General features: G+C 49.4%; 4 protein-coding genes across 4 annotated transcripts; 2 read left to right on the top strand and 2 right to left on the bottom strand.

The window, feature by feature from the left end:
• Window positions 1–1,468: 1,468 nt before the first annotated feature.
• EMWEY_00044090 (60S ribosomal protein L7a, putative) lies at window positions 1,469–3,827 on the bottom strand (the record flags this gene model as incomplete). Its single annotated transcript, XM_013482906.1, has 5 exons — window positions 1,469–1,648; window positions 2,504–2,857; window positions 2,952–3,066; window positions 3,192–3,355; window positions 3,753–3,827. The coding sequence occupies 5 exons, from the start codon at window positions 3,825–3,827 to the stop codon at window positions 1,469–1,471; spliced, it is 888 nt and encodes a 295-aa protein (XP_013338360.1).
• A 4,350-nt stretch (window positions 3,828–8,177) lies between these two features.
• On the top strand, window positions 8,178–9,243 carry EMWEY_00044080 (hypothetical protein, conserved; the record flags this gene model as incomplete). Its single annotated transcript, XM_013482905.1, has 3 exons — window positions 8,178–8,604; window positions 8,700–8,782; window positions 9,013–9,243. The coding sequence occupies 3 exons, from the start codon at window positions 8,178–8,180 to the stop codon at window positions 9,241–9,243; spliced, it is 741 nt and encodes a 246-aa protein (XP_013338359.1).
• A 619-nt stretch (window positions 9,244–9,862) lies between these two features.
• EMWEY_00044070 (CHCH domain-containing protein, putative) lies at window positions 9,863–11,097 on the bottom strand (the record flags this gene model as incomplete). Its single annotated transcript, XM_013482904.1, has 3 exons — window positions 9,863–9,949; window positions 10,158–10,462; window positions 11,040–11,097. The coding sequence occupies 3 exons, from the start codon at window positions 11,095–11,097 to the stop codon at window positions 9,863–9,865; spliced, it is 450 nt and encodes a 149-aa protein (XP_013338358.1).
• Window positions 11,098–12,124: 1,027 nt separating this feature from the next.
• Window positions 12,125–12,917, top strand: EMWEY_00044060 (vacuolar protein sorting 29, putative; the record flags this gene model as incomplete). The annotated part of the gene is made up of 2 exons (XM_013482903.1): window positions 12,125–12,383; window positions 12,592–12,917. 2 exons carry the CDS (start codon window positions 12,125–12,127, stop codon window positions 12,915–12,917), a joined length of 585 nt encoding a protein of 194 aa, XP_013338357.1.
• Between the last annotated feature and the right edge of the window lie 382 nt (window positions 12,918–13,299).

The raw sequence follows: 13,299 nt of genomic DNA, 5'->3' as shown, positions 1-13,299 counted from the left end.
TGCAAGTCAGTTCAGGTCTCCTGTGTTCTCTTCACTGGTACTGATCAGAAGAACGACAGTAAGGTATGCTCATCAGCAACATCTTTTCAACGTACTACAAGTTCACCAGCATACAATCGTTGAAAATTCAGCACGAGGAAGATAATGTACCGAGTCACGAATGTGAATGATGATGTGATATGTGGACACGCTGTCAGCCCTCTCCCCTCACATGAGGCTCTCAGAGAAAGGTTCCTATACGGTCCGCCATAAGGCACAGTGTCCGCTGCAAATGGCAGAGGCTGCCCCGGGTACTTGCAAAGAGGCCGCCTCTGTGGCAATACGCAGCGGCAACACCACTTGCTCTTCACTTCCACACATGCAAAAAGAGGCAGAAGGGTGTGTGGAAGGCTTGTCAGGGAATACAAACTGTATGTGCATCACAGTCCCTAAGGATCAGTTGAAACACGGATAAATTTTGTTCATCACTGTGCCTTCAAAATCTACAGAAAAGGCGCAAAACAGCAAGTCCACTCGTGCAAGTCAGTTCAGGTCTCCTGTGTTCTCTTCACTGGTACTGATCAGAAGAACGACAGTAAGGTATGCTCATCAGCAACATCTCTCGGTCATCCCTCTCCCCTCACATGAGGCTCTCAGCGAAAGGCTTCATGGCAAGGAAACAAGCATGCTCCTTCCTGCAAATTGCCGCCGCTGATATTCGCCGAATGGGCGTCCCTTGCTAAAGACGCTGCCACATTCAAAACAGCTTACCGAGAAAAGCATTCGCTTAGACTGGCACAAGACACACTTAGTGCTGTGGGAATGCACCTGAAACGAGTCGTGGTTTATGGATTGCACATACGACACGCGAGGCCAGACGCAACAGAGGCCGGGTTCGCCTGCCCTGCGTCGCGATCAAATGGCGAACGGATGATACTGAGTTTGAGCAAACTCTAAGTGCACAACTATAAACGCATTCGTCGGCTTCTCAGTTCAGGTCTCCTGGGTTCTCCTCACCCTAAAAGTCGGGAGATGTGGCTTGTTCATCAGCAGCCTGTCCACAATATCACTGTATTGGCACGGACGGCGAAACACAACTCACACTGCTGTCAAACACTTCCGAAACTGGAGGCATATGCCGCTTCAAGCACATCAACGTCTGCACACTGACCTCCATCCCCCCCAGCAAATACCCCGCCAACCCCAACTATCCTTCTAGCGGTGCTTGAAACGTACTGGGTACACTTCCTGATACTAATAATAATCTACGTACAACCTACCCACGAATGCCCCAGCTCAACTGCAATCGAAAACTCCTCCTGCTAAAGCAAATATCTGCGCGAATAAAATTTTTAGAGGCTGTTGTTGCATAAACGCGTAGTTATGAATTGTTCAAATCCCCGGAGTGAATGATAGCCCAAGACACCTTTCACTCTGGAAAAGTGGGGCATCCTTGGGGTTAGTAAATGCGGATACACAAAATCCACGCTTAAGCAATTTGCAGACCCGCCTTCTTCCTCATTTCGGCGTCAATCAGTTTCTGCTTCTTCTCTTGTGCATGCTGTGACTTGATACCCAACTGACCACCTCCCCAACGTCTCCGCAGCTCAGCGTTGTCATTGAACATCGCGCGGTAGTTCTTGCACTGCGCCTCAAGCTCAGCTTGGTCCTGCAGTTCGAATAGCCATAGTAGCCAACAGATAAAAATAATGCTGCCCCATTGCATTCACTAACAAAGAAGTTCGGCGTATGTTAGACATGCGCGGCTTCAGAGAACTTTGAAGACAACTGATACTCGTCACTGTTGCCAGTTGGCAACTCATGGAGAAATGAAGTCATCCGATGCCGCAGTGCACTAAGAGGCATAGCATCCAATATTTACCACCGATTAACAAATACTCCACGATCCAGTAGTGCACAGCTTCACCAAAACGCCCCAATGTTCAGCTGAAGACGATTATTTTGATGCCGACGTGCCATTGCAGGGGATTCCCCGCTAGTCAACAAAATTGTCATCATGGAAGCGTCAATAGACAAGCCATGTCATCCGATACCTAATGCACTAGAGGCATGACATTCAATATTTACAACAAGACTGGATACGGTACAACTACTGGCGTGTACGACACATGCAGAGAATGGCACCGCCCCAATCACCTGATGACGATTATTCGGATGCTGACGTGGCACTGCAGGGGATTCCCCGCTCGTCAGCAAGCGGCGTCATCTTCCGGGTGACAAAAGGAACGTCACAATCGGTAGAAATGCTTGTACTGCTATGGTAGTTCAGGCATACGGGTGTTCATGGGCAAAGTGTAGAGGCCCCATAAGAAGGGAAGCACCAATTCCTTTCAGTTGAAGACGATTATAATTTGTGGACCTCATTGCGACACAATCGCTGGCCAACAAATTAAGCTTTCATCACTGAAATGGTGCACTGACCGCATGCATGCATGCACCCGCCAAAGGTGGACAAGCTACTAACCAGTCGCAGCTAAGCACGACAGAGCAGCTGGCACCTCACCTCCTTTCTGACGGAATCAACCGCAATGACAGCGCAGGCTTTCTTGTGAACGAGCTGTCCTAGTCGCGCCTTTCCCTTGACAATGCAGTAGGGGACGTCTTTCTTTCTGCAAAGGGCCGGGAGCCAGCAGACTAGGTCTATGGGCACAACATCATGGGCAATGACAACGAGCTTGGCCTTCTTGATCTCTATAAGGTCGGTGACATGGTTAAGACCAAATTTCAGCATGACTGGTTTCTTGCTCGTTGCCTGAGCACCACTAGACTGCTTCTCTCCCTCCGCAATCAGACGAGCCTTCTTCTCTCCTCGGGTTTCCGGCTTGTATTTAGCGAGGAGGCGCATCAGCTGTCCGGTCTGAAGACAAAACCCAAACACAAAACAAAATGAATACAACTGCAGGACGTGCTTCTAAACAATAAGAGAGAAGGGACGCACAAACAGTCCTGACCTGGTTCTTGTCCAGAGTATGTGTGAACTGGTTGATGGCGGGAGGGACTTTCAGCCTCTGCATTAAAACACGTCTCTGGCGTTGGAGAAGCACATACTTAGGCCACTTGACAAACCTGAGTAAAGCAAAGGACAGGAAAAGCAAAGGACAGGACGCCCCAAAACAAATACTGAACCAATTTGAAACCAATGGTTGTACTAGAGCGGACGGCAATGGTGATGGCTAATACACAATATCTACCTCGTCAGCTCCCTCCGTGGCTGAATATTGCAGCCTATACGAAAGTTACGAGGGGTCTTCTGAAAGATGAGCGACTTGGTTGTTTTCTTCACATTCTTCCCCGCGGGATTTGACGGCAGCTTCTTCTTAGAAGCCCCCGGAGCAGCCTTCTTTGCGGCCGGCGCCTGAACAAACCACCCAAAAAGGGAATCTCAAATTGCATCAGACAAGCAAAGATCACATTGGAATGGTTTTGGAAACGACAAACTTCTCCGCTCCATGCAGCCCGGCACGCGTATGATTGCACTTTGCTTCTCGGCGGCGTATAGCCGACGAGAAAGAATCCAGGAAGTAACGCTCAACGAACACAAAAACTAACATCTGGTAGAAAGTACAAAATAAAGCCTGTTGCGTTTGATGACTACACTGGAGCGGCTACGCAGTCCCTCAAGGGGCTTCCCGACCACGTGGCAGCCGATACTCCTATATGAACTGTATGGATGCATAGCTACGAAGCAAATATCAATATGCCTGCAAATGAGGAAGTTGCTGTTTGAGATAGAGTGGTGACAGGGAGCGAACAATTTTCGAATCGCTGCAGGACTTTGGTTTGTGGGGTGGGAGCCGGTGGCGGACGTCCGCGCGAAAACCCACCATTGTGCCCGCGTTTTGAGAGGCTGCCTTTGAATAAGGGGAAAAAGAAAACCGTGCTTCCTTGTACAAACTTTACCCGCTTCCCCCAAATCCTTCCAAGTGTCCGACCGAAGAAGCTTATGGGAGCTGCTGCCCTGGCGAAGCGGCGGCTTCATCCTGTGGCCCCAACCTCGCATGCAGCGGGTACGGCACTCCCCACACCGCCCCATGTTCACAATTAGTCATTGTCTTGTAATAAAAGTACACTTTCCAGTACTAGAATTATTATTATTTAGTTAACTCTGTCTTGAAGTGATTTTGCCGGAATGATCTAGAGATTCCTCGTCAGTGGGGAGGCTCTGCAACACTGGCTCCATGTTTGCGAAGTTGGCCTAGCGGCCACATGTCCAAAGGAAAAGGCCACTCTATACATTTGAAGATCTGTAGTCCCGTGAAACTTCCCAAGTAGTTTATCATACTGGCTCCATGCTTGGCTAAATTGGTCTAACGGCCCATAAAGATACGCAGGATATTCCCCCCGACAGAGGCCGGTATGCCGACGTGGCGTTTCGTACCCATAGTGTTTCCCCAATATTCTATCATTCTGTTTGCAACTTCAATATGAATCAGGTGTAGAAGAGTGTAGCATGGCCTCTAGCATAGTCTGCTGTTGGCAAGCCTTAAATTGGCCTTACTCGCTGGTCTTCTTGGCACCTTGGCGTATTTAACTTCGTCCTGGTCAGCAGCAGTAATGTTACTTGACACTTGTTGCAAATTTCAGCCGATGCCTAGCGATGTGGAGGCGAAGCGCAATCTTCCAGTCTATTCATAGGCATAGTCGCTGCGGGGAGTCTCCGCGCTCGGTTGACTCGAGACATGCTTTGGCATACCATCGTGATACGATGCTATATGTATTAAATATACCTCTATATCAGTCTTGTATTGTGCCTCAGTTTGTTTGTGTCGATAAAATTTTGGGTATATGTGAGTTTTCCTCTTCCGTTTTCCTTGTCGTTGGCGGATTTCTTTCTTTTTTCTCCTCTCGGGGCTGTTTTCTTTGTTTTCTCGAATTTCCGATGGAGGAGCATTTCTTCGTTTCTCCTTCATCTTCTTCCTCTCCTTCTTCTTGTTATTCCGATTCCCTCATGGCTTCGCTGTCTTCGTCTTCTTTTTCTTCCTTTGCTTCTCCTCTTTTGTCCTTACTCTCGTCGTTCGTCTTGTGTTAAGGAGCGCACATATGCGCCAACCTTATGCCATTCTAATTGTGTGTGTGTGTGTGTGTGTGTGTGTGTGTGTGTGTGTGTGTGTGTGTGTGTGCATGACCTTGCCAGAAATCGAGGGTACAGTAGATGTTTAAGCGCTTTTTCAGGCATTTGCACCATCTACAGCAGACGAGTGGAAACAGTGTCCCGAAGAGGAACGAGCGGAGAAACCCCAAAGCTGTGCAGAGGTGCTACACGGAAAGGGGGGGAACTGTATACAAACCGTCGTTAGCATCTCGCAAAGCCCAGTAGTAGTGGGGGAGCATGCGCTCCCCCACTACTGTCTTACGAAAATTGGTTGTGGCGCATTTAATCTACATAGCGCTTAAGGCCCAATTGAATCAATGAATCTCATGTACACGTGCAAGCGAGGAGTTTCCACCACTCCGGACACCAGTGGGTGCCTAGTGCATCGCATCGACCCCCAATCCCATGACCGGCTTTGTGCAGATCTACAGGTGGCCGCTTCACAAAAGCGGCTGCCTCTCCGTCCGCTTTCCTTTCAATATAGCCACACAACAGACAGGCTATTTGCTGACTAGAGATAGGGTTGCCTATTACGAGCAACATCACTCTTTACTGGAGTGTTTTGCTCCAGGACAACCTGAGAGCACCTTTGTATGCATGCTCTATGCATACGACGAAGGGGCATTATCAAAGATTGTTGCTGCGAAACACGTCAGCGTCCGCGAGACCCACCAGTAGGAGCCTACATAATGCCTCTACCTGTTGTCGTTGCTGCTCAAAAACATGGCTATCAATCGCAAGCCTTTACCTACGCATCAAAGTCGGGATCAAACTCCTGTGTGCGCCGCTCAGTGGAAAATATTTTTCACCTAGACCACCAACCCAACCATTCTTACCTTAAGCCGAGAGGCCTGCTCCGTTGAGAGCAAACAAAATGAACTAACGGTGTCCTTGATCTGTGATAGTATGCCCACTACTGGGATAGGCAAGGCATCTCGTTGCATGCTTCGTATATGTGCCGCCACCGCCTATTCTTTAATAATCTGCTGTGAACGGTGGCATCTGGAGCTGTGGAATGTCTAGAACAAAATCGAAGCATGATATAAATGTTTGGCTCCACTTGTTATTGGCACATTAGCTTGTACGATGGTAGCGGAAGCTTATGCGCGTTTGTAGTTGTTTCGTGTGCCGTAGTACGACTAAACTGTCAACATGACACAGCGATGACACGGGCGAAGCAACATTTTCTCCAATTGAAATGCACTGTTCCCACTATCTTTGAACTATGCTCTTTTGTGTCCAGTGCAAGGAGAACAGACGAAGGCGAGGGCGCGCCAGCAGGCGTCCACCTATTGGTATATCGTCAGCCATGGAAAACAAACGTCGTGTGCGATAGTCCGGAAAATTCATTTAACAGGACTTTCCGTAGCTCATTTCTGATATCGTTGCATAAATTTGTCTGCGAACGCGCTGTTCATGAGGAAGGGAAGGCAAGAGCACATGCGCTTCAGCTAGTGTATGACTGAGCTACCGCTAGCTCACCAAGTCGCTTTCCCGTAGGTTCTCAACTTATCTGGCTGAGGCGGCCACTTCACTGTTTGAGCGGTCGACGAACCAAGCCCTAACACAACTTCATAAGGTGCAGGCCCCTTCGAGAATTCTGCCATGCTTGTGTCCACCCCACGTCGCCGATCTCATGACGACCCGGTTACTGCTGCTCCCCAGTGACCTCCATAAGCATACGCTCGTTTGAAGGTAGGCACGCCTTTAGAGGCCGCCGTATCCGGCTCCCTGCCACATCTACCCTCAGGAATGCGGTAGTGCCCACACCGCACAATACTCCGCACCTATCAAACTCTGCGGCCTCATCAGCTTCTCTCCGCTATGGCATCGTTACAGCCTTGTCAATCGGGTTAGCGGGCTCTCCTTCCCCTTCTATGTCCCTTTCGCAGAGCTCGTGTTCTGCTTGCTGCTTCTCTTCGGCTTCGTCCCTCGTGGAATCTACATCAGCCTGTCTTCTGTGGGGCCTCCTCAGAGTTCAAAGTCTGAAGCCTCTTCCAGTACGGATCTGCTCTCACGTATCTCAGTATAACAAACAAACTGGCTCTTCATGCCTTCGCCCCTAGCTCTTCATTTATGCTGCGGCTGATTCCCCTTAACCCTGCCACTATAGAATGGTGGGGAGAGTGGGATCAACATTTAAAAAAGGGATCACTGGGTGAAAAATTTATATACATTTCCCGGAACAGCCCCCAAATGTAGTGCGCAGCTGTTCTAAGCTGTATCATCTCGTAGCGCCGGGCTGCCTAACTACATCCTCTAACTACGCACTTTCCCAAAAGTCAAGAATTAAAGCTTCAAACATGTTCGAGTCCCTATTATAAACAAGGGAAATTTCCAGAATAATAGAACTAGTTGACAAGAGTTATCAGAATTCACCCCCGGTCTTCATTGGGGATCAGTGCCTTCTAAGATAGCGGGGAAATATTAAAGCAGCGACAACACAGCCCGGTGCCTAACCTACACAGCTGTTATCCAGATAAAAATGCCATATTCACTGACATAATAGTTTCTATTTCTTTTCCATATATTAGATCTCTAGAAGTCATATCTAGTACCCAAAATAGTGTCTAACTCTGCACTACTCGGCAGGCGTGGATAACTGGCTCACTAATCTAAGCTATGACTATATCTAATGGTATCCAATTCCCTAGAACCTTTAGTAGTATTAATTCCTTTTCCTAGCTAAATAATGTCCTAATCCCGAAAATATTTAGTATTTATTCCCTTTACAATCCTAAAGTCGCTAGAGGTCACACCTGTCACATTGTAGTGCCTGTGCACTACAGCTAGCCCGCCGCTACCGAAACTGAGCGCCGTCAGAGTCGATGGATTCTTGTACTTGCTTAGGCAGGAGCAGCAAGATCTTCAAGCACTCTTCCTTTTTAATGTTCATCAAAATCTTGTCCGAAGACCTCCTTGGCACTGTAGTAAATACTGTCTCGGCCGCTCGGGCTGCGTTGAGTTCATTTCAGCACACGCACTGACCGAGTCCGCCTGCTGCGCTGTCGTGGAAAGCGTTCAGCCGAGGTTCCATTCACAATCCTCGATCACCTCTGACAAACCGTTTTTAAAGCTATTTAAAATGGAAGCTGTTCCACCCTGCGGTGTCAGCGACGAGCTCCGGGAGGCAGGACCACTGGAGCGCGGCGTCGTCACCACTAAGGCAGGTGCTGCCGACTCGAAGGCATGCCTAGAAGAGGCAGGGCAGTCCACCGTTTGCTGTAGCAGCGAAGATGAATACCCCAGTTCAGGCTCCTACCCCAGTGACGATGAACGCCAAGACAGCGATGCCCCCGCTAACCAGAGGCAGCAGCCGCCTACCCCACCTGCACCGACGAAAGTGACAGTACCGGAGCTTCAGCTCCCCAGACAGACATCTCATATGCCTGGGATGCAACCTGCTGCCTACACATACACAATCAGCAATCTCGAGGAGATCAGCGTTGAGCAGGCGCCTTCTTCATGGCTGAAACCGCGCATCAAGATCGATGGCCCCGAGGTTTTCCATGGTGGGCATCTTCACCCGTAGGAACAGCAACCACACCTTAGGAAGAAAGTCACAATTTCATGCTTCCTTAATTGTGCTGTGTGCGCTTCCTTCCAGGGCTTCTGAGGGCCAATGATGAGAACCTGCCCGCCCACGAAACTGTGCCTTCTACAGAGACATTCGTATCGTTCCAGGGCCAGGTAGGTGCATGAGGCTTCCACTAACTCCAAGCCAGCCTAAAGAAATACGACTTAAAAACCACAACCTCGCCCTCCTGATAACATGAGAGCTACCTCAGTAGTAGAAACCTCGCGCTATCTTAAGCACCGAGCATTCAGTTGACAGTTTGAGAGAACTGTTAACTCCCCAGACTGAATCTTCATCCCGTGCTGTTTGTTCCCATGCGTGCGTGTAAACACCAATTCCTCAGTGGCGAGTGGTGACATCTGCGGGGACTAGTTCGTACACCGGCTCAACAATGAACCCATGGGATCCTTCCACAGCTGCCTATCCGCTGCCTATTACCTACAAAGTTGCAGACGACGCGGTTGTCGTGCGGGAAACAGCCACACCCCCGTCCCGAGCAGAGTCCCGCCTCGGAGTCTTCGAGAGACTCCGTCGTCTCCTCTGCACTTCTGTTGCAGAATACATGCAGAGCTGAAGGTAGAAAACGCCTCCATATGATCCCCCTTCAGTGGCCTGTGCCCCGCAAGCGTGCGCAGCAAACGCATCTCAGCTCCCCCCTGACCTCGTCGTTGTACAGACACCACACTAGCCAAAAGTGTCAACGATAAGCAACACTAGACCAAGCGGCCACATAGTCACTACTACGGTGTAAACTATCCAGGTTTCATCACTACTCCTCGGCCCAGAGGGCCAATCGCATTCATTTGAATGCGAAAATAAGTCATTTTTTCCGTCAATATTTACCTACGCCTATCTGCACCGCCTTTCTTTTTAGCCCGTGCAACCAACTGCGTTTCCCCCTGTTTAATTTTTATCCGCGTACAACGAATACCACCTGTACTAAACTATTTACTACTAGAGAGCGTCACCCTAAGGTGCATGCGCAATGCAAGCGCAGCCACATGTCGAAAAACGCTACTTAGCAATTGATGCTGTCTGTCCATATGAACGCGACCCAAGCAGCTGGCCAGCACTGCGGCGTTAGCCGATGGGAGATTAGCGGCGTAACCTCAAGACTGGGTGCGCCAGTTCGATGGCAACCACAAGGTGGAATAATATGCGGAACAGTGCGGGAAAAAGGGTTACTAGTCTGCTTAGCTCCTGTTCATGGTCATCTGGCACGCCTTCAGATTGTCCAAGTAGTTCTGGCACAGCGTGATGTCGGTGTGGCGAGCCATGCACTGTGAAACACGGTGAAGCACAACGCACACTTATAGAAGCATGGAACACTACCATATCAACTAATACAGCAGGATGATGCCAGAGCCCGAAGCCGAGGTGGGGAGATGGCTACGTCATTGAAGAACTACTGATTGCTTCACATCACACCATCATGCTCAGCACTCAGCTTCCTCGCTTCTTGTCGTTCATGCAACGGACAACACTCACTTGGTTAAGCTCCTCCTGATACGCTGCACAAGGGTTTTGCTGCAAGCCCTGCTGCAACATTTGCGGCTGTGCAGTGGTGACGGGTGCGTTGTTGTTCGTATGCACAACCTCCATAGAACGCGGCCCCATAACTGCGTCCACAGCTCGTTGCGCTACGCCAAAACCCACCCCCGACGCCATTCCACTCGCAACGTTCCCGACCATGTTGGCCACAAACCCGCCACCGCCGCCGCTTCCCCCAGTCATGGGGGGAGGGCTTGGGGGAGCAGCAACGGGGGCTGGCGCAGCAGAACGGGATCCCCCAACTGCAACAACACAAAGACAGCAGCAAATTCGGCAAGTTTATCGACAGGTACCCACAGCGTCTCCCTCCGCAAACTACAGAAGCTAAGACAGCAACCGCACAGCGTACAAGGGCACATCGTATGCCTCTACTCTGTTAAGAGTGCCACCAATTGCCATAAAACAACATGTTCATTAATGGCAAATCGCTTCTTCTCATGGAAGGAGTGTCCAACAGCTCTCTGGAGTCAAGCGTGCTCAAACACGAGTGGACAGAAGGATGCTAACTCCCAGCGACGGACTGCCGTTATTCGCCGGCCCAGCCATGCACTTTACCCGCTTCTCTTGACTCTTCTAAGAGTTACCACGGTGCAACAAAGAGCAAAAGCATATGATTCACTAGACCAATGGAAGTAATGGACGACACGGTGTGTGCCGTTGCAGAAAGCGAGCAAGGTCCCAGGAGGAAACAGGGTGCTGCCAGCCACAGGCACGGCGTCAGACAAGATTTTAACCAGGTCATGTGCAATAAAAAGCAGACAAAAGGCTTGCGAACTCATCTGGGTTGCTGAGAAGCTAGAAACGTGCCATGGAACCTACAGAAGCCACCACCAGAGGAAGATCGGCGCGGGCCAGAACCGCCACGTTGTCTAGGCATCTTCGAGAAGAGATAACTAGAATTAACCGAAAGTCGAAAGATAAATCTAGAGAACTCAACGGACTGTTGTGCTACAAAGAGTTGAATATGCCGCCACTCTGCAACGGCCTCCAGAGGCGCGGGGAACAGCAGCCGCGCGGACAGCCGCGGGGAGCTGAGGTGTTAAGGCGGTTTCGTGGAGTGGAGGCGGCAGCTGCTGTTGTGACCATTTAGTAACCGGGATGGTTTGGCTGAAAATAAGCTCGGCGAGTGATTGTTTATTCAACCAAAAAACCCAATAGAGACTAGCTGGTTACCTGCGAGCTTCTGTCCCACCAGTAAACATACAAATAAGACAGCTGTGCTGCGGAGGCCAAGTTTCGGCTGCCTATGCATACAGTTATTTGCCAATTTGACACTCCTATGGAACTCTGTGCTTTTTTTTGACTCAAGTTGCAGGAGAAAAGGGTGGTGAGGGTTCCGGTCCTCAGCAGCAACTGACACTGCACAGGACAGCCATGTGTCTGGCAGCATCAGACGGAACTGCAGCCGTTTCAGGGGGAATTTCATAAAGTTTCGAGTGTATGGACACGTCTCAGGGCGGAAGTTAATGGACTAGTTGACCACAGGCAGCACGCCGCGGTCCCGTTCTTACTGTGTTTTTCGGCCCTCCCTGATGGCAGCTGAGAGGACGGAATAGGAATTCGCCTTCTTATTACCATGCAGACGGCTTAACAGGCTTTTACACAGGATCAGCCACAACTGTTCCGGCGTACCCTCTCCAGCAGACGGGCCTGCCTGTATCCTCCCGTGTGCGGCTGCTCTTGTTCGCTGGGGACGCTGGTAGAGTTGTTTGTTTTTGCAGAACTCCCCCCGCAATCGATTTTGCATGAGGCGCGCCTAGAGACAATACCCTAATCTGCAGGCTTATTATCTGCCAGGTTTGTCACGAAAAAAAAAAAAGAAACACAGGGCTGGTTGTGGTTGAACGGCCGCCGAAGGAGTAGTAGTTGATTGACGAAGGATAAAACAGACAGACTTGAAGAAAATGGCGGGAAATTTCACGGATTTCGGTGATTTAGTTCTTATAATAGGGGATTTTCATGTCCCACAGAGGGCGGTAGATTTGCCGCCTTGTTTCAAGGAATTGTTGCATACAGACAAAATACGTCATGTACTATGCACCGGTAACGTGGGCAGCGAATCCGTCCTTGAATTCCTTAGAGGAATTGCTGGCTCTGTTCATATTGTTAAGGGAGATATGGATGAGGGCATGGATTTCCCAGAGTACAAAATATTGCAATTTGGTGCGTCTCTATACCCCCACCACCAGCGCATGCCTGTGCACACGGCGCTGCACACTGTTGTTGTTTAGCTTTCCTAGACTGTATTTTGTGCAACTTGTTGGATATTTTGGCACTTGGAGGCAGAAATATAGGATTATTTAATCATAGTTGGCTATAAGAGAGTGGCTAACGTCTGTGCGTCTCTGTTTTTTTTTTGTGCGAATTTCAGGAGAATTCAAGGTGGCGCTCCTACACGGCCACCAAGTCATTCCTTGGGGAGATGCAGATGCCTTACTGCAATGGCAGCGACGGCTAGACTGCGACATTGTGGTGTCTGGACATACGCACAGCAATTCAGTTCGTGAGGTAGAAGGCCGTTTCTTTATTAACCCGGGTTCTGCAACAGGTGCCTACCAACCCTGGGCTCCTTCCCCTACCCCTAGCTTTATGTTAATGGCACTACAAGGCGCTTCTGTTGTTCTGTATATATATGAAGAAAGAGATGGAAAAGCAGAAGTCGTCATGAGCGAATTCTCTAAACCTGCAAAAAAATAATATAAATAGTCAGCGAGGTCACCGCCACCCCCATCATTTCCTTCATCTTCTTACGCATTTACTGGACATTTAAACTCTTTTTATGGATTTCTTCGCAATTCTCCCTCCGTTGTATCCTTTAGGATTATCTGTAGTCTGTTCGTTTATATAACGAATTGTATATATACCCGCGCTGCATGCGCAGGAAGCAGAATATATATAAATGCAGAGAGTAACAACACACAACGTATGCAGATTTTCTTGCTGCATTTAGGGTTTCCTCCTTGTTTTGGATTTAGTGAAGTTGTTGGCCGTGAATAACTTTGCATTATGTACTGCAAGAGGAAATGTACGCACGCGTGCATGCATGCATGCATGTATGCATGCATGTCCGTCACGGCAG

Source organism: Eimeria maxima, genomic scaffold (assembly GCF_000499605.1).
Source record: "Eimeria maxima Weybridge genomic scaffold, Emw_scaff836, whole genome shotgun sequence".
In the NCBI taxonomy this organism is placed as follows: Eukaryota; Apicomplexa; class Conoidasida; order Eucoccidiorida; family Eimeriidae; genus Eimeria; species Eimeria maxima.
This window is presented reverse-complemented; position numbering and strand designations above follow the sequence as displayed.